General features: G+C 44.7%; 1 protein-coding gene across 1 annotated transcript in view; it reads right to left on the bottom strand.

The window, feature by feature from the left end:
- LOC128898288 (LIM zinc-binding domain-containing Nebulette) overlaps positions 1–19496 on the bottom strand; it is a 343259-nt gene that overhangs the window by 19389 nt on the left and 304374 nt on the right. The window contains exon 5 of the mRNA XM_054171209.1: positions 16254–16425. Coding sequence (XP_054027184.1) covers positions 16254–16425 — 172 coding nt within the window. The remainder of the gene's footprint in view (positions 1–16253; positions 16426–19496) is intronic.

Below are 19496 nucleotides of genomic sequence, written 5' to 3' on the forward strand. Positions count from 1 at the left end.
AAAGCTGTCACAGGAGCAGAGAGGACAAACAGGAGAGTACAGATACATTAGATACAGGAAAACCTCAGTTAAAGGTTTCCAGTGCAGAACTGATTGCCAAGAATGCTCCTGTCCCAAACTGGGATGAAGAGAAAACATAAACACCTCAAAGCTCCATGCAATAAAAACCCAGACATTTGAAAACTCAGGTGACAAAACCATTTTATGCCAATCATTTCAAAGTCCTCCTATCATTTTCTGTGTTTCTTCTAATTCCTGTGACTCTTCCTTCCAAATTTGAAGAGCACAGGGCTGGATTCTTTGTTTCAAAGCTGTCAAGCTATTGACTTAACCACCTCAAAATGGGATAAAATGGCTCTTTTTAGCATTGAGACATTAGTCACAAGTGGTGCACCCCCAGCAAGAAGTTTGCCACTAAGCTGCTTTCTGATGAGCAGCACTGAGAAATTCCCAGCCTGCCCTACAGTTCACTTGCTTAGCACTGACTTTTCAAATAGGCTGGAAAATGGAAACACAAAACACTAAACTGATTAGAAATCTTATCTAGGATAGACTTCTATTATTTTTCCTGGACAGAAAGAGTAGCACAGTACCATCAGGCTTACTGGGAATAAATCAGATTGCATAAGCATATAAAAAGCACTAACCTGAAGATTGCAGATGCTGAGCCCTGATACAGAACAGTGCTGTTTTCAGGGCAGTAGAGAACAACATGGTAAAGCATCTTGGCATTTTTTCCTGCAACAGTAACTTTCCCTTCATTTCTTTTCTGGTTCTTTCTGCTTTTTCCTTTTCTCCCTCTTTTTCTTGCCCTTTAGTCATCAGTCAGGCTGCTTTCATGGATGTCTGAGCTACCAGGCTTGCTGCTCTCAGAGGTGCTGTCAGAAGCAGCAGTTTGTCTGCATACTTATCCATTGCAGGAGTCAGAACTGGTTAGCAAATTGGAATATCAAACCCAGCTATAATTAGGCTGGTGAAATCACAACCTGAGAGTATGGCCTAATTCACACAGGGCACTAATAAATACCTGCCATGCTCACTGACCTCATTAGAGCTGAAGTCAGTGGCAAACTCAGAACACCAGAAGCTTAGGAAGTTTCCATAACCTAAATAATAAAGATATAAGAACCACATGGTGCAATCTTCAAATCCTTTAAAAAAGAGAAGGAGGTGGGGTTGGGGAATCAACAAATTGATTTCATTTATATTAAAGCTCCTCATTACTCCTGAAGCAAACAAATCAAAGTGGCACTGACTAGTGCCATTTTACCTATCACAAGATTACTTGTGATGGATAAAATGAAACACTTTAAACTCAGCTTTCTTGGGGTCACAATTAAACTCATTAACTCTTTTAAGCACCACTGTTTTCTAACACCATTCAACCAGCTGGCAATAAAAATGGAATGACAAAAAGAAGACACCTAATGTGTCTGGGCTCCCCAGCTCAAGAAGGACAAGGAACTACTAGATAGAGTCCAGTGGAGAGTAACTAAGATGCTGAAGGAGTGGAGCATCTCCCTTAGAAGAAGAAGCTGAGAGACTTGGGGCTGTTTACCCTGGAGAAGAGCATCCTGAGAGGGGATTTCCCTCTCTGAGAGGGGCCCACAAGGATGAACAGAGGGCTGAAGCACCTCTCCTAGGAGGACAGACTGAGGGAGTTGGGGCTGTTCAGTCTGGAGGAGAGAAGGCTCCCAGGAGACCTTCTTGTGGCCTTCCAGAATCTGAAGGGGGCTACAAGAAAGCTGGGGAGGGACTTTTGAGGGTGTCAGGGAGTGATAGGACTGGGGGGGATGGAGCAAAACTAGAAATGGGTAGATTCAGATTGGATGTGAGGAAGAAGTTGTTCTGCATGAGGGTGGTGAGAGCCTGGCACAGGCTGCCCAGGGAGGTGGTGGAAGCCTCATCCCTGGAGGGTTTTTGCATCCAGGCTGGAGGTGGCTGTGAGCAACCTGCTGTAGTTTGAGGTGTCCCTGGCCATGGGAGGGGGTTGGAACTGGCTGATCCTTGAGGTCCCTTCCAACCCTGACAATTCTGTGAAGCTCTTCTCAGGGAAGCTGTGCTCTGGTTTCTGTGCAGCTGTGGGAGGACAGCATCACCCAGGATGTGACTGCACATCCTTTTACCAATGATATTTATTGTCTGTTGGAGATAAAGTCCTCTGAAGTGTATCAGAAGCTACTCTGGGGGACCACACTGAAACAACTACTTGCCAAGGGAGCCATTATCACTGCTAGCTGTTGAGTCCCTTGAAAAATTCTTTCCCACCTTCTGCTCACTAACTGTTTAAAGGAAAAGGGAACAGCAAACTCAGACAGCTGGCAGGGTGAGCAGAAGGATCTCCTGAACTGCTGCCACACTACAGAAACTGAAAAAGGCCCTTGTGGCCAAGAGGGCAAATGGAATCCTGGGCTGCATCAAGTGTGTCCAGCAGGTCTAAGGAGGTTCTCTTCCCCCTCTGCTCTGCTGAGACCACATCTGCAATACTGTTTCCAGCTTGGGGCTCCCCAGTTCAAGAGACACAGGGATCTGCTGGAGAGAGTCCAATGCAGAGCGGCAAGTGGCTTGAACATCTCTCCTGAGAGGAAAGACTGCAAGACCTGAAGTTGTTTAGTCTGGAGGAGGCTGAGAGGGATCTGATCAATGTCTATCAATAGCTGGGGGTCAGGATGAAGGTGCCCTGGTGGGTGGTGGGTGTCAAGATCACACAGTATCACGTAGGACAAGGAACAAAGGGTATAAGCTGGAACACAGGAGGTTCCACCTCAACATGAGAAGAAAATTGTTTGCTGTGAGGGTGCAGACTGCCCAGAGAGGTTGTGGAGTCTCCTTCACTGGACACTTTCAAAACCCACCTGGATGTGTTCCTGTTTGACCTACCCTAAGCGACCCTGCTTTGGCAGGGGGTTAAACTGGATGACCTCCAGAGATCCCTTCCAACCCCTAACATTCTGTGATTCTATGATCTCTTCTGGATTGTCTTCTGCTTGGATATGTAGGAATTGCCTTTTGGTGCTGCCAGATGTCAAGGGTAAGGAGGAGAATTATGGGAATCAAAGCTAGGCAGAGGCAATCTGAGCAGGAATATTTTGGAAGTGTGAAATGTAAAGCTCTCCCTGGAACATTAACTCATCCTCAGTGAACATAAACTGAATGAAAATGTCCTTCCAGATGAATCATGCTTTATGTCTTAATGTATTACAACCAATGTGGGACATTCAGCTTTATGCCCAGAGCCCTAAATCAAACCTTAATCAAAACTTAGCTTAGGCTTCACTTGGAGTGCCACAGGAAGTTTCAAGTGTGACATTAAAAATAAAAAGGTTTTTGCTGATACATCATACCTCTTTGTAAGGGAAGAGAATGAAATCTGATCTTCCCCACTAACTTCTCTCATGTTCTGCACTAACAAAGCACTCCACAGAGGACACTTAAAGTCCAGCAGACCAGACTTGGACAGAGTTGATAACGCTCAAGCTACTGCATAGATGTGGTCCCATTTCTATTCTGGATTCCTAGACTTAGAGGACTTAAAAAGATTATTGAGAGGAGGCCAAATTGTCTATTCAGCAATCAGAAATCCTCTTTTCACACAAAATTCCACTGAACTTAGCATATATGTAAGGAACACCGCACTGTTTCTACTTGACATTTGAACTCTCACAACTAACCTTACACTTTCCCCCTCCCCCCTAGCTTTCAAGTTTGATAATTCAGTTTCTTTCCTGTCCAGTCTTAGCTGCAGTAGCCTAAAAGTTAGAACAGGAAAAGTCTAAAAGGTAGAACATTCTAAAAGATTAAGACCAGGCTGGACAGTGCCTTGAGCAACATAGTTTAGTGGAAGGGGGATTGAAACCAGGTGATCTTTAAGGTCCTTTCCAACCCAAACCAGATAGAACATGGAGAGTCTAAAAAGGTAGAACAGGAATAGCCTAAAAAGGTAGAACAGGAATAGTCTAAAAGGTAGAACAGGAATAGTCTAAAAAGGTAGAACAGGGATATCCTAAAAGGTAGAACTAGGATAGTCCAAAAGGTAGAACAGGAATAACCTAACAAGGTAGAACAGGGATAGTCTAAGAAGGTAGAACAGGGATAGCCTAAGACAGGGAGAGCCTAAAAAGGTAGCACAGGGATAGTCTAAAAGGTAGAACAGGGATAGCCTAAGAAGGTAGAACAGGGATAGTCTAAAAGGTAGAACAGGGATAACCTAAGAAGGTAGAACAGGGATAGCCTAAGACAGGGATAGCCTAAAAAGGTAGAACAGGGATAGTCTAAAAGGTAGAACAGGGATAGACTAAAAAGGTAGAACAGGGATAACCTAAGAAGGTAGAACAGGGATAGCCTAAGACAGGGATAGCCTAAAAAGGTAGAACAGGGATAGTCTAAAAGGTAGAACAGGGATAGACTAGAAAGGTAGAACAGGGATAGCCTAAGAAGGTAGAACAGGGATAGCCTAAGAAGGTAGAACAGGGATAGCCTAAGACAGGGATAGCCTAAAAAGGTAGAACAGGGACAGTCTAAAAGGTAGAACAGGGATAGACTAAAAAGGTAGAACAGGGATAGTCAAAAAGGTAGAACAGGGATAGCCTAAAAGGTAGGACAGGGATAGCCTAAGAACGTAGAACAGGGATAGCCTAAGACAGGGATAGCCTAAAAAGGTAGAACAGGGACAGTCTAAAAGGTAGAACAGGGATAGCCTAAAAGGTAGGACAGGGATAGTCTAAGAAGGTAGAACAGGGATAGCCTAAAAGGTAGAACAGGGATACCCTAAAAGGTAGAACAGGGATAGCCTAAGAAGGTAGAACAGGGATAGCCTAAGAAGGTAGAACAGGGATAGTCTAAAAGGTAGAACAGGGATAGCCTAAAAGGTAGAACAGGGATAGCCTAAGAAGGTAGAACAGGGATAGTCTAAAAGGTAGAACAGGGATAGCCTAAGAAGGTAGAACAGGGATAGCCTAAGACGGTAGAACAGGGATAGTCTAAAAGGTAGAACAGGGATAGCCTAAAAGGTAGAACAGGGATAGCCTAAAAAGTAGAACAGGGATAGCCTAAGACGGTAGAACAGGGATAGTCTAAAAGGTAGAACAGGGATAGCCTAAAAGGTAGAACAGGGATAGCCTAAAAAGTAGAACAGGGATAGCCTAAGACGGTAGAACAGGGATAGTCTAAAAGGTAGAACAGGGATAGCCTAAGACGGTAGAACAGGGATAGTCTAAAAGGTAGAACAGGGATAGCCTAAAAGGTAGAACAGGGATAGCCTAAAAGGTAGAACAGGGATAGCCTAAGAAGGTAGAACAGGGATAGTCTAAAAGGTAGCACAGGGATAGTCTGAAAGGCTTTTTCCCCTACGCACGCTAGCTTTCAAGTTTGATAATCCTGCTGGGGTTTGGATGTAAAAGAAGCAAAACCAAAGCCCCATCTAGTTCAAAACAAGCAAACAAATAAAACAACCAAAAAACCCAACACAAAAAAAGACAACCAAGAAACAAACCCCAACTCAGCAGCGGATTCAAGAATCCAGTACAAGGGAAGTGGGGATGTGGCCCTCACTAAGAGGGAGTACACAGAACAGTGTTTTGATGTGTTCAGCATTCTGTGGAGGTGAGGCCTACTTGAAAGAGGACAAGAACATGATGGAAGGTGTCCAGAGAAGGGCCATGAGGATGAGCACAGGGCTGGAGCTCCTCTCCTAGGAGGACAGACTGAGGGATTTGGGGTTGCTCAGTCTGGAGAAGAGAAGGCTCCAAGGAGACCTAATTGTGGCATTCCAGTATCTGAAGGGGGCTACAAGAAAGCTGGGGAGGGACTTTTGAGGGTGTCAGGGAGTGATAGGACTGGGGGGAATGGAACAAAACTAGAAATGGGTAGATTCAGGTTGGATGTTAGGAAGAAGTTGTTCCCCATGAGGGTGGTGAGAGCCTGGCACAGGTTGCCCAGGGAGGTGGTGGAAGCCTCCTGCCTGGAGGTGTTTGCAGCCAGGCTGGAGGTGGCTGTGAGCAACCTGCTGTAGTGTGAGGTGTCCCTGGCCATGGCAGGGGGGTTGGAACTGGCTGAGCCTTGAGGTCCCTTCCAACCCTAACAATTCTGTGATTCTAAGAAACTCACAAAGCCCATAGCTCTTCCTATGAACTCTACAATTCCTCTCCCTCCAAATGCCATATTTGATTACCAGACTCTAGGGAACAATGCTACAGAAGCAGAGTTCAGCTCCCTAGCAAACAAGAACCCTTCTTCCTCAGCTGACAGAGAACTGCTGTGTCACTGCCTGGCCTCCTTAAAATGACAGAGCTTGGCAATTAAGATGAAGAGCAGTGAAGGACTTTTGCTCTGTATTCCCCCTGGAGGTGGAAGACATCTCTATGTTACAACATAAAGAGCATCCAGATATTCCTTTGCTTTTTTCCTTCGACTTGTTTTTCACTACTGGGGCTTTTTCTCAACCCTCAAAACCAGAAGGTTTTTTTCAAATAAAAAGTAAAGGGAAGGACAGAGCATGGAGGGGAACCAAAGCCTGTTTCCTATCCTCTTCTTCCTCCTCTTGGCAGAAGAGCATTGCCACTGCTCCAACACAAGTAGATCCTTGGGCCCACATACCAGGGGGCATGTCTGCAATGGCAGCATGTGAAATGAAGAGGGTTTTTAATCCATTTCACCTGACTAGTTTGTTTTCTGACCAGACTAACAGTATCACAGAATCACCAAGGTTGGAAGAGACCTCAAAGATCAGCAAGTCCAACCTGTCACCACAGACCTCATGACTACTGAACCATGGCATCAAGTGCCACGTCCAATCCCCTCTTGAACACCTCCAGGGATGGGGAGTTCCTTGTTCTGGGATTTTCTGTGGTACATATGGGTGGGTGTCAAAGCCTCAGGATAACCCTACACAGAAACATTTCAGATACAGAGCCACAGACACCAGTCTGTGCTGAGGAGAGACATCTCAAGTGTTAAAAAGTCCTTTCCTTGCCTCAGTCTCTGGAGATCATAGTATCAGTCAGGGTTGGAAGGGACCACAAGGATCATCTAGTTCCAACCCCCCTGCCATAGGCAGGGACACCCCACACTAGATCAGCCTGGCCACAGCCTCATCCAGCCTGGGCTTAAACACCTCCAGGGACAGGGCCCCAACCACCTCCCTGGACAGCCCATTCCAGGGCTTCACCACTCTCATGGGGAAGAACTTCCTCCTCCCCTCCAGCCTGAATCTCCCCACCTCCAGCTTCATTCCATTCCCCCTAGTCCTATCACTCCCTGAGATCCTGAGCAGTCCCTCCCCAGCCTTCTTGTAGCCCCCTTCAGATCCTGGAAGGCCACAATTAGGTCACCTCAGAGCCTTCTCTTCTCCAGTCTGAACAGCCCCAGAGCTACTGAGAGGAATATATATAGAAAGCGTTCTAAAATAACAAGCCTTTGGGGAAAAAAAAAAATAACAAAAGAAGTCTCCAAAATTGTGAACTTGTGCAAGATTCAAGCATTTTTCCTTCTGCCTTTGACAGGACAGAGTCTAGTTGGAGACCTCTATCTAGTGGAGTCCCTCAGTGGTCAGTACTGGGACCAGCACTCTCCAACATACTCATAAACAACCTGGATGAGGGAACAGAGAGCCCTGTCAGCAAGTCAGCTGATGACACCAAGCTGGGTGGACACCAAACTGACACGGGAGGGTTGTGCTGCCACTCAGTGAGACTTGGAGAGGCTGAGAGCTGGGCAAGGAGAAATTTAATGAGATTCAACAAAGGCAAGCGTAGAGTCTTGCACCTAGGAAAGAACAACCCCATGGAGCAGCGGAGGTTGGGGACTGACCTGTGGGAGAGCAGAAACGATACCTTAATATGTTGATCTTGGTTAAGGATCTCTTCCACACATCACCACGACAACAGATTTAAACAGAGACACAAATGCAGGCTTGCCTGGGCCAAAACAACCAGGGAAACAAAGCCCATTTCCTATCCTCATTATGGGAAATAATAGGAAATATCTGTTAACAATTGAATCAAGCTGACAAAGTGATGCTAAAAGGGCTTGGAATAGAGCCAAAAAGAGGTCAGAACAGGTCTAGAGAGGCAGTGTGCAGTGGGCTATGAAGCTCACTTCGTATCATCCCAGGAAGAGACATAAAACCCAGCATGATGTGCATCGTTGCTATCACCTCTTAAAAGAGTTTGGAATAGAGTTCAAGTACCAAATAAAGATGGACAGAGATGGCATCAGGGATCAGAGGGATCAGAGTTATATCAAAGGGCAGTTCTGCAGTCTGAGCAGTTTCTTCCTCACCTGCTTTTCATCAGAGCTCCTTGTATGTATTTATACAGTGCCTGACACAAAGCAGACTCTCTAAATACTGGCCACTAGTATAGAATCATAAAATAGAATCACAGAACCACTTTGGTTGGAAAACACCTTTGAGCTGATCCAGTCCAACCATTCTCTAACTCTGCCAAAGCTGGGGCTAAACCATGGCCCTCAGCACCACATCTCAGCCTCTCTGAAACACCTCCAGGGAGGTGGATTCAATCACTTCCCCAGCCAGCCTGTGCCAGTGCTTGAGACCATTTCAAGAATGAATTTTCTTCTAGCCTCCAAACTAAACCTCACCTGGGGCAACTTGAGGCTGTTTCCTCTCATCCTATGCTCGTTACTAGGCACAAGAGATCAACATCCACCTGGCTCCAGCCAGCTTTCAGGGAGGTGCAGAGAGCAATGAGGTCTCCCCTCAACCTGTTTTTCTCCCGACTAAACACCCCCAGTTCCCTCAGCTGCTCCTCAAAAGTTCTGTTCTCCAGACCCTTCACCAGCTTCGCTGTCCTTCTCTGAACCCACTCCAGCACCTCAATTTCTTTCTTGTATTGAGGTCCCAAAAATAGAGCCCAGGACTCAAGGTGTGACCTCAGCAGTGCTGAGTACAGAGGCACAACCACTGCCCTGCTCCTGCTGGTCACGCTATTCCTGATCCAGGCCAGGATGCTGGTGGCCTTCTTGGCCACCTGGGAACACCCTGCCTCATCTTCACCTGCTGTGCATGAACACCCCCAGGTCTTTCTCTGCTGGGCAGCTTTCCAGCCACTCTGTCCCAAGCCTGGATCATTGCAGGGGGTTAATATATTACTCTGGTGAGTGGGAGAACATAAAGATGGCTTACAGCCTTCTAAAATTAGGGGTAGTTTGAGGTTGCCAGGCAACTAAATGGAAGTAATTACCTTTAATACATTCTTACATTAAAAATTAATAACCCTTTAGATAATCTCTTTAATGTACCTTCTACACACTGGCCACAGCAACCCCATGCAGTGTTACAGGCTGGGGTCAGAGTGGCTGGAGAGCAGCCAGATAGAGCGGGATCTGTGGGCACTGGGGGATAGTAGGCTGAACATGAGCCAGCAGTGTGCCCAGGTGGCCAAGAAGGCCAATGGCATCCTGGCCTGCATCAGGAACAGTGTGGCCAGCAGGAGCAGGGAAGTCATTGTGCCCTGTGCTCAGCACTGGTTTAGACTACACCTTGAGTCCTGCATCCAATTCTGGGCCCCTCAGTTTAGGAAAGACATTGAGTTGCTGGAAGGTGTCCAGAGAAGGGCAACAAAGCTGGGGAGGGGTCTTGAGCATAGCCCTGTGAGGAGAGGCTGAGGGAGCTGGGATTGTTTAGCCTGGAGAAGAGGAGGCTCAGGGGAGACCTCATTGCTCTCTACAACTACCTGAAGGGAGGTTGTAGCCAGGTGGGGGCTGGTCTCTTCTCCCAGGCACCGAGAACAAGAGGACACAGTCTCAAGCTGTGCCAGGGGAGGTTTAGGCTGGAGGTGAGGAAGAAATTCTTCCCAGAAAGAGAGACTGGCCATTGGAATGTGCTGCCCAGGGAGGTGGTGGAGTCACCATCCCTGGAGGTGTTTAAAAGAGATTTGGATAAGGAGTTTAGGGACCTGGTCTAACAGTTGCATAGAGGGAGGTGTTAGCTTCTGGTTGGACCCAGTTTCCTTAAGGTCTTTTCCAACCAAGTGATTCTATGATTCTAAGCTTCCCAGATGAATCTTTACCCTGGTTCCCAAGCTGCTGAGAGCATAAGAAAGCTTTCCTGTGTGAGGAAGTTACCACTTGACAGCCCTTTTTCATTTGAAGGATGAGAGCCACAAGCACCTGCACAGTTTCATACAGGAAGAAGTACTTCAGTAGAAAGAATTATCATTATATGCTTGACTTGCCCACTGAAAAGCACAAGGTAATTTAGTCAGTTAGTTTCCAGTTCAGAGGTGTCTTTTTATTTCAGTTCTAGTATGTCTTTCAAGGGGGGAAAAAAAAACACCCAAAAGAGATTAATGTACATTTGGAACAAAACCCCAACAACCACACAACACAGCTTCAGAGTTAGCAGAGCCTTTGGACTGCCAGGGTTAGGAAAATGGTGAAGGGCAATACAGGCTAAAGCCACACTGCACTCCCGTGGTTTGCTGCTTTAACCAACCAGGCAATAACCTGCAGAGTTTCCACTGATGTGTGACTGTCCAGGGGTGTGGGGTTAAGAGTGGCCTGTGAGGTCTCAACACACTGGGATGGTGGTGTTAGTGAAAAGGGTGGGGGCAGGGATACCTCCTTCATCAGATGGCCTCGTTAGCTCACTGCAGTAAGAAAAGGTTGGGTTGGTGTCAGAGCCATCTGATTTATAGTCTCCCAGGCTGGTGGAATGCAAATACTGCTTACTGTAACGGCTTGCTCTTTCTACAAAGGCAGAAAGGAAACAGCACAGTAAATAGGTGAGAGAAGAGCAAAGACACGCAACAGGGAGAAACCCCCAGCACCATTAACTGACCTTCATACACCGAGAGCATTAAAATCAGGGAAAAGTCAACTGCTCCCAATTCTGTGTCCATTTAGAGCACCATTAGTTCAAAGGGCTGCTGCCAAATGAGATACACCCCCTGCTTTAAAAGCATAGGAGAAATGGAATGCAGGATGGAGGTACTGAGGGGGCGGGGGGGGAAATGGGATGAAGAGGAAGCATGGGAAAACTTCCAGTGAAAAAACAAAATGCTGCTTCACCCTGCTCCAGAGTGGTGAGACTCTGGAATTAGGTGGCCCAGGCAGTTTGTGGCTGCCTCCTCCCTGGGGGTGCTCAAGGCCAAGCTGGATGAGGCCTTCAGCAGCCAAGCCCAGTTGAGAGGGGTCCCTGCCCATAGCAGGGAGGTTGGAGGAGATGCTCTCTAAAGTCCCTTCCAGCCTAAGCCATTCTATAATTCTGTTCCAAAGAAGTCCGAAACTAAAATGAAATGAAATAAAATAATTTCAATAATAATAATAAAATAAAAACTTAAATTAAAATAAAATAAATAAAACAAAACAAAGGAAAATAAAATAAAGTAAAATAAAATAAAGTAAAATAAAGTAAAATAAAATAAAAAAGTAAAATAAAGTGAAATAAAATAAAATACAATACAATAAAATAAAGTAAAGTAAAATAAAATAAAGTAAAATAAAATAAAATAAAGTAAAATAAAAAGTAAAATAAAGCAAAATAAAACAAAACAAAGTAAAATAAAATAAAGTAAAATAAAATAAAAAGTAAAATAAAGCAAAATAAAGTAAAATAAAGTAAAATAAAATAAAGTAAAATAAAATAAAGTAAAATAAAAAGTAAAATAAAGCAAAATAAAGTAAAATAAAATAAAGTAAAATAAAAAGTAAAATAAAGCAAAATAAAGCAAAGTAAAGTAAAATAAAATAAAGTAAAATAAAATAAAGTAAAATAAAGTAAAATAAAATAAAAAAGTAAAATAAAGTGAAATAAAATAAAATACAATACAATAAAATAAAGTAAAGTAAAATAAAATAAAGTAAAATAAAATAAAGTAAAATAAAAAGTAAAATAAAGCAAAATAAAACAAAACAAAGTAAAATAAAATAAAGTAAAATAAAATAAAAAGTAAAATAAAGCAAAATAAAGTAAAATAAAGTAAAATAAAATAAAGTAAAATAAAATAAAGTAAAATAAAAAGTAAAATAAAGCAAAATAAAGTAAAATAAAATAAAGTAAAATAAAAAGTAAAATAAAGCAAAATAAAGCAAAGTAAAGTAAAATAAAATAAAGTAAAATAAAATAAAGTAAAATAAAGTAAAATAAAATAAAAAAGTAAAATAAAGTGAAATAAAATAAAATACAATACAATAAAATAAAGTAAAGTAAAATAAAATAAAGTAAAATAAAATAAAATAAAGTAAAATAAAAAGTAAAATAAAGCAAAATAAAACAAAACAAAGTAAAATAAAATAAAGTAAAATAAAATAAAAAGTAAAATAAAGCAAAATAAAGTAAAATAAAGTAAAATAAAAAGTGATAGGAATAACTGTTGCTTAGGAGATTTCCTTCATTATTTCTTCTCTGTGCATGTGGTTACAGCTGAAGACCCTCTAAAACACTTCCAAAACACACTTTAAAACACTGCAGTGATATGGAGAGATAGATATATAGATGTAGATATATTATATATATATATATATATATGAAAACATACTTATAAAGCATATGGCTGGCACATTGGCCTGAAAATTTACTGTCTCAATTTAGTTTCACACACATGAAAAGCTGAATGGGGGGAAAAGTCAGGATATAAGCAATACCAGAAAGCATATGCAGACTCCTAGACTGAATATTGTCCTCCAGGGGATCAATGTCGAAGATGGAGCCAGGATCTGTGCGCCAAACTTTAAGGTCTTTTCCCAAAGCACAGAAATGAGGAGACAAGACAAACAACAAAAGGAAGTAAAAGCATGAAAGGGATGAGTTTTAACAATCAGCAACCAATTTCCTTCAGCTAGAGATTAACTAAAAGGACCAGAAAGCACTAATTTCCTGCTTAAAGGAACTCTATGCATTTGTTGTAAGCACTGAGGTTATTTTAAGGGCCCTTTTTCTCCCAATGTTTGTTTTCCTTCCTGAAATATGATCATATTATTTTCTTGGGTCCAAATAAATGGAGACAAATTACAAATCACATGCCAGAGCTCTTTTTCCTCTAGCAGAACCAAAAGCAGAAGAGCTGGAAGATTATTTCCCCAGTCCACCAGCAGCGTCCTTACTCCATGGAGATGCTGCAGTCTATATCCTTATAGCTGAGAGTTGGCACCTTAAATCTCTACAGATGACAAAGGCACTACAGGCCCTCCCTTGCATGCAGGAGAGATTAGGTCAGCCCAAAAAGCAGCTCATCCTATCCAAAATAAACTTTCACCAGTTGCTCAAGTCACAAAATCTCCACAGTAGCCACCTTTCTTAATTAATACCCCCAAAAAAGGAGCAGGGTTACAAAATCAGCTGCAGGAGTCATAGATGTCATAGAATTGTTAGGGTTGGAAGAGACCTCAAGGATCACCTAGTTCAAACCCCCCTGCCATGGCCAGGGACACCTCACACTACAGCAGGTTGCTCACAGCCACCTCCAGCCTGGCTGCAAACACCTCCAGGCATGAGGCTTCCACCACCTCCCTGGGCAACCTGTGTCAGGCTCTCACCACCCTCATGGGGAACAACTTCTTCCTAACATCCAATCTGAATCTCCCCACTTCTACTTTTGCTCCATTCCCCCCAGTCCTATCACTCCCTGACACCCTCAAAAGTCCCTCCCCAGCTTTCTTGGAGCCCCCTTCAGATACTGGAAGGCCACAATTAGGTCTCCTCGGAGCCTTCTCTTCTCCAGACTTAATAGCCCCAACTCTCTCAGCCTGTCCTCATAGCAGAGCAGCTCCAGCACTCTGCTCATCCTCGTGGCCCTTCTCTGGACACCTTCCAGCACCTTCAGATCCTTCCTGTAACAGAGGCTCCAGAACTGGACACAGTGGAGTCACCATCCCTGGAGATGTTCAAAAAGGGCTTGGGTGTGGCACTTGGAGCCATGGTTTAGTTGTCAGGAGGTGTTAGGTATTAGGTCATAGGTTGGACTTGATGATCTCTGAGGTCTTTTCCAACCTGGTTGATTCTATGATACTTCAGGTGGGGTTTCACCAGAGTGGAGTAGAGGGGGAGAGCCACCTCCCTCGACCTGCTGGCTATGCAGGTCCACATTGTAGACATCTACAGTTGGATAAAATGAAGTCCCTCCTTGACTTTCACTAGTAATTCTCTTTGTTTTCCATGTACCTACATCTCCTGGGACACAGACTTATTGTTTATCCACCACCCCACTATCAAAAGGCACTTCTAACACAGAAGTTCTTTGCCTCACTTGATGAACAATTATCTGGAGAGTCATAGTTGGGGGGGTTTATCAGTCTGCAATTTTATTGTGTTCCTAGCTTCCAAGGACATTCCATGAGCAGGGAGCTCTCTATTTCCTTTCAAACAAGCAGATATCATAATAAGCAATAGGCTCTGAAAAAGCACCAGCTGAAATATCCCTGGGTATTAGGCTCACAGGTTTGCCATGGCTTATTTCCTTTTAAAGAGCTGCATTATTTCTGCTGTTTGGCAGGCCTGGGGAAGCTGCATGCCATGCTTTGATACTAGAGTACCAAAGGTGGAGTATTTTAAGGTGACAAACAGTATTTCAGTGAGTATTTCAGTCAGTTACAGCTCAAGAATTTACCTCAGAGATGTTAATCCTGTTTGTGCTAGCAAGCCTCCTGCTGCTGAGCACAGGGTTGCACTCCTGAGTCTCACACAGGGCTCCGGCACTGGTGCAGTGCAGTGCAGGGGGAGGTTTGAAGTCCACATGAAACAGCACATTGCAAACTATTCAGCTGCAACTTTGCAGCTTTTGTCTCTCTGTTTCTTTGGCTGTACCACCTGCTAAGCGAGTTCAAGTGCTTGGGTCCCCACAGACAATGAATTTCTGAACGAGCTGCTGCCCTTGATTCAGAATGTGTGACCCTCTGAGACTTTTGTGGGTTTAAAAGCATCCATTTGTGCAGAGCCCTCTAAACACTCACCTCTGTGTGGCATGGGGCTGCAGCTAGAGGCATGTAAAGGGTGGTCACAGAAAAGGAAAGAAATAGACTTCCTCATGTGCTAGAGACTCATTCAGAGACTTAAAGGCAAAGACTGGACAAGCATCTGCCAGGAATGATAGAGGTAGGCTTAACCTTGCTTTAGGCAGGAGTTTGGACTCTATGATCCCCTGGTAAGCCCATCTGACCTGCAATTTCTCTGATTTTTGAGTGGCAGACTTGTAGCCAGCCCTTTCCACTATTACCATGTATGAAGGATTGTAGAGTGCTCTCTCAGCTTCTTGTCCCACATACAGAACCTCTGGGGTCTACACTGTTGTAAAGTGCAGGAAAAGGAAAAGGAGGGTGTGGGGGGGAAACAACCAACAACCACCAGGCCACCATTGCCTTTGCCATAGCAGACTTGCTAGCTTGTGAGAGATTTCAAATACCCAGTTTGATTTTGAAATAGTGTTTGCTGTGAATACCCCAAGTGATGCAACACTCTCTCTTGACACACAAACCCAACCTGCATTCTACTCTCTGAACATCTGGTCTTATCTTGGTCTGCTTTTTAGAACACTGGTGTTTGGCTTACCACAGATCTAATGAGTTTTGAATTATTGGCTTGGCAGAGATCTAATGAGTTATGAATTACTGCCTTGTCAGAGATCTAATGAGTTATGTGTTATTAGCTTACCAGAGATCTAATGAGATATGAATAACAACTTGGAAAGCTGTGTGAAAGTCTAAAACAAGAGGTAAATGGAGCATGTGCAGCTGTGGAGAAATTGCTGACTGATGATGGAAAGGGAAATCTCCAAGTGGTCTGCAACATTTAAACATTGAGACCTTGGCGATCAGAGCTTTAATAATCTCTCTTCTGTGCAAAAATGAACATTATTGCAGGTATTTTTGGCTTTTCTTGGAGAGCAGAGCTTGAATAATCTCTCTTCTGTGCAAAATGAACATTATTGCAGGTATTTTTGGCTTCTCTTGGAGAGCAGAGCTTGAATAATCTCTCTTCTGTGCAAAATGAACATTATTGCAGGTATTTTTGGCTTCTCTTGGAGAGTCAGAATTCAGACTTGAAGCCTGAATTACTCATAATTACCACAGCAATGACTACCCACATTTGGGGGAAAAGAAGACAGTAAATGCCAATGTTTCTCCTATTCATTCCCATCATTACCCCATTAGAAGCTGGCACTCAACCAGCAGCTCAACACAAGTTCCACACTGAGAAGAGAGGAAACAGAGTCAGGGAGTACAATGGCAAACGCTGCCTTGTACAGAGGCTTTCATCTTCCCCACAGTGCCTTCACCAGCAGCAGTGTTCAACAGCTTACCCACAATGATCCCAGGTCTCCTGTCCATCTCCACGATGTGGGGGTGCACCCCTTTGTACGCTGCGTCGCTCACGATCTGGGTGTTTTTCCGCACCCGCTCTGTGATCGGATCATCTACCACGGGGGTGAAGCCTCTGCCCCTCGTCTTCTCGAAATCTTCATGGTATTTTACCTGGCAACACAGGGAGAATCACATTCACAATCCCCTGAGCTGCAACTGACAGCAGATTCTAGGCAAGAATAGCCACATTTGGTTTAAGAGGCGTGTTCTGTTCTCTGGGGCTTGCACCACAGCCAGAACTGGCACACCCATCAGAGTGTCACCAAGGATGGAAGAGATCTCAAAGATCATCGAGTCCAACCTGTCACCATAGACCTCATGACTAGACCATGGCACCAAGTGCCACATCCAATCCCCTCTTGAACACCTCCAGGGATGGGGACTCCACCACCTCCCTGGGCAGCACATCCCAATGATGTACCCTTCAGGTAGTTGTAGAGAGCAATGAGGTCTCCCTTGAGCCTCCTCTTCTCCAGGTTAAACAACCCCAGCTCCCTCAGCCTCTCCTCACAGGGCTATGCTCAAGGCCTCTCCCCAGCCTTGCTGCCCTTCTCTGGACACCTTCAAGACTCTCAATGTCCTTCTTAAACTGGGGGCCCCAGAACTGGGCACAATACTCAAGGTGTGGCGTAACCAGTGCAGAGTACAGGGGCACAATGACTTTCCTGCTCCTGCTGGCTACACTGTTCTTGATGCAGGCCAGGATGCCATTGGCCTTCTTGGCCACCTGGGCTCACTTCTGGCTCATGTTTAGGCAGCTGTCAATCAGCACCCTCAGGTCCCTTTCTGTTTGGCAGCTCTCCAGCCCCTCTGACCCCAGCCTGTAGCTCTGCATGGGGTTGTTGTGGCCAAAGTGCAGCCCCTGGCACTTGGACTTGTTGAATGCTATCCTGTTGGACTCTGCCCATCTGTCCAGCCTGGTAAGATCCCTCTGCAGAGCCCTTCTTCCCTCTAACTGACCAACATCTGCTCCCAACTTGGTGTCATCTGCAAATTTGCTGATGACTGAATCAATGCCCTCATCCAGATCATGAGCCAGGATGGATTGTCAGTCAAGCCTTTTCTATCTCCCTGACTTGATCTCTTGATATTTTATCACTACTTTTCCATTTGTTTTCTATTGCCAGTGAATGGCATCCTGGCCTGCATCAGCAGTAGTGTGGCCAGCAGGAGCAGGGAAGTCATTCTGCCCTGGACTCAGCACTGCTTAGGCCACACCTTGAGTCCTGTGTCCAGTTCTGGGCCCCTCAGTTTAGGAAAGATGTTGAGTTGCTGGAAGGTGTCCAGAGAAGGGCAACAAAGCTGGGGAGGGGTCTTGAGCATAGCTCTGTGAGGAGAGGCTGAGGGAGCTGGGGTTGCTTAGCCTGGAGAAGAGGAGGCTCAGGGGAGACCTTCTTGCTGTCTACAACTCCCTGAAGGGAGGTTGTAGCCAGGTGGGGGTTGGTCTCTTCTCCCAGGCAAGCAGCACCAGAACAAGAGGACACAGTCTCAAGCTGTGCCAGGGGAGGTTTAGACTGGATGTTAGGAAGAAGTTCTTCATAGAAAGAGAGATTGGCCATTGGAATGTGCTGCCCAGGGAGGTGGTGGAGTCACCATCCCTGGAAGTGTTTAAGAAAAGCCTGGATGAGGCACTTGGTGCCATGGTTTAGTTGGGTTTAGATGGTGTTGGGTGATAGGTTGGACTCCATCTCAAAGGCCTTTTCCAACCTGGTTAATTCTATATTCTATTCTGAATTAGGCATTAACTCGAGCAGCACAGCATCCTCTTAAAGTCACACAGAAGAGGATAAGTCCATCTGGTCCATTTCCTTCTTCTCTAAGATAGGATGGCTCTCTACTGATGTAGACATCTCTAGCAGTAAAAAACCTCCAACATTCCATCAGTAACAGCTCTAAAGAACTGAAGAGTTTCAATTCCCTGACATGCTGTTTCATACAAAAGGTATCCTTTTGCCTTTTTTTTTTTTTTCACATGCCAGCTGGCTTTCAACACAGGATTCTAGAGAGAACTGCAGTTATTTTAAGCAGCCTGCTATCAAAATAAACAAATAGATAAAGTCAAAAAGGACATTAAGGTAAAAAATGTTATAGCACCAAGTGTTGGAGCAAACCCAGGATTAGTAAGAGTTACAAAGCAGTGCCCCCAGCTCCACATATTTATTTCTCAGCCTTAATCATCACAGGGTGAATTTGCCAAACATTCTCACACAGGCAGCTGCACACAAACCAACTCATTCCAAGAACAAAAGCCACTCAGAGACCGGGGACGTGCACGGGCACAAGGTGAAGTGTGTCACCTAATCCAGCCAAACTGTGTGATGCTCAAAGGAGGGGTTTACTTCTTTTCAAAGCCAGAACCCAAACAGCAGAGAGACAAAAAGGAACAGGCATTTAACTACTAGAAAAACTGTTCATTAGTATTTTGAAGATGTTCATGACAGTCATTAGCAGTTAGCAAACACTCCTCTCAACAGCCACGAGATGAAAACAGTCCTTGAGCAGAGAGCTTCAGCAGTTACCTATATTAATGGGAGTCAAAATCCAGTGGAGGTCAAGTGCCATTCCTTAGCACACCCTAGTTATAGGAAGAAAGTACCCTACCATTGAGATGTTGTTTTGGGTTTCTCTGACATGCCTGAGCTCAGGTGTGTCTAGAAGCACACTACGTCTACCTTTCATCTGCCTCTGATCGCTGCTGTACTTCACCTGCAAAACAGCAACCACAGCACATGGGTTTGGTTCACGGTAGAAATCACACAGTGAGAATCACACCATGCAGCTCTATCCTCCCCAAATCACAGTGTCCAACAGGTTGAGAGTCCAGTACAGAGCCACAAAGATGCTGAAGGGAGTGGAACTTCTCCTTTATGAGGAAAAGGCTGAGCGAACTGGGGCTCTTTAGCTTGCAGAGGGAAAGACCAAGGCTGCAGAGGGACTCTTTATGATGGCCTGCAGTGGCAGAATGAGGGGCAGTGGTTTGAAATTAGATAAGAGCAGATATAGATTGGGTGCTAGCAACAAGTTCTCAACCATGAGGGTGGATGAACACTGGAACAGGTTGCCCAGGGAGGTGGTTGAGACCCCATCGGTGGAGATATTCAAGGTAAGGCTCGACAGGGCTTTGGGCAGCCTGATCGAGTTGGAGATGTCGCTGCTGACTGCAGGGGGGCTGGACAGGATGA

Source organism: Dryobates pubescens, chromosome 21, assembly GCF_014839835.1.
Source record: "Dryobates pubescens isolate bDryPub1 chromosome 21, bDryPub1.pri, whole genome shotgun sequence".
Classification (NCBI taxonomy): domain Eukaryota; kingdom Metazoa; phylum Chordata; class Aves; order Piciformes; family Picidae; genus Dryobates; species Dryobates pubescens.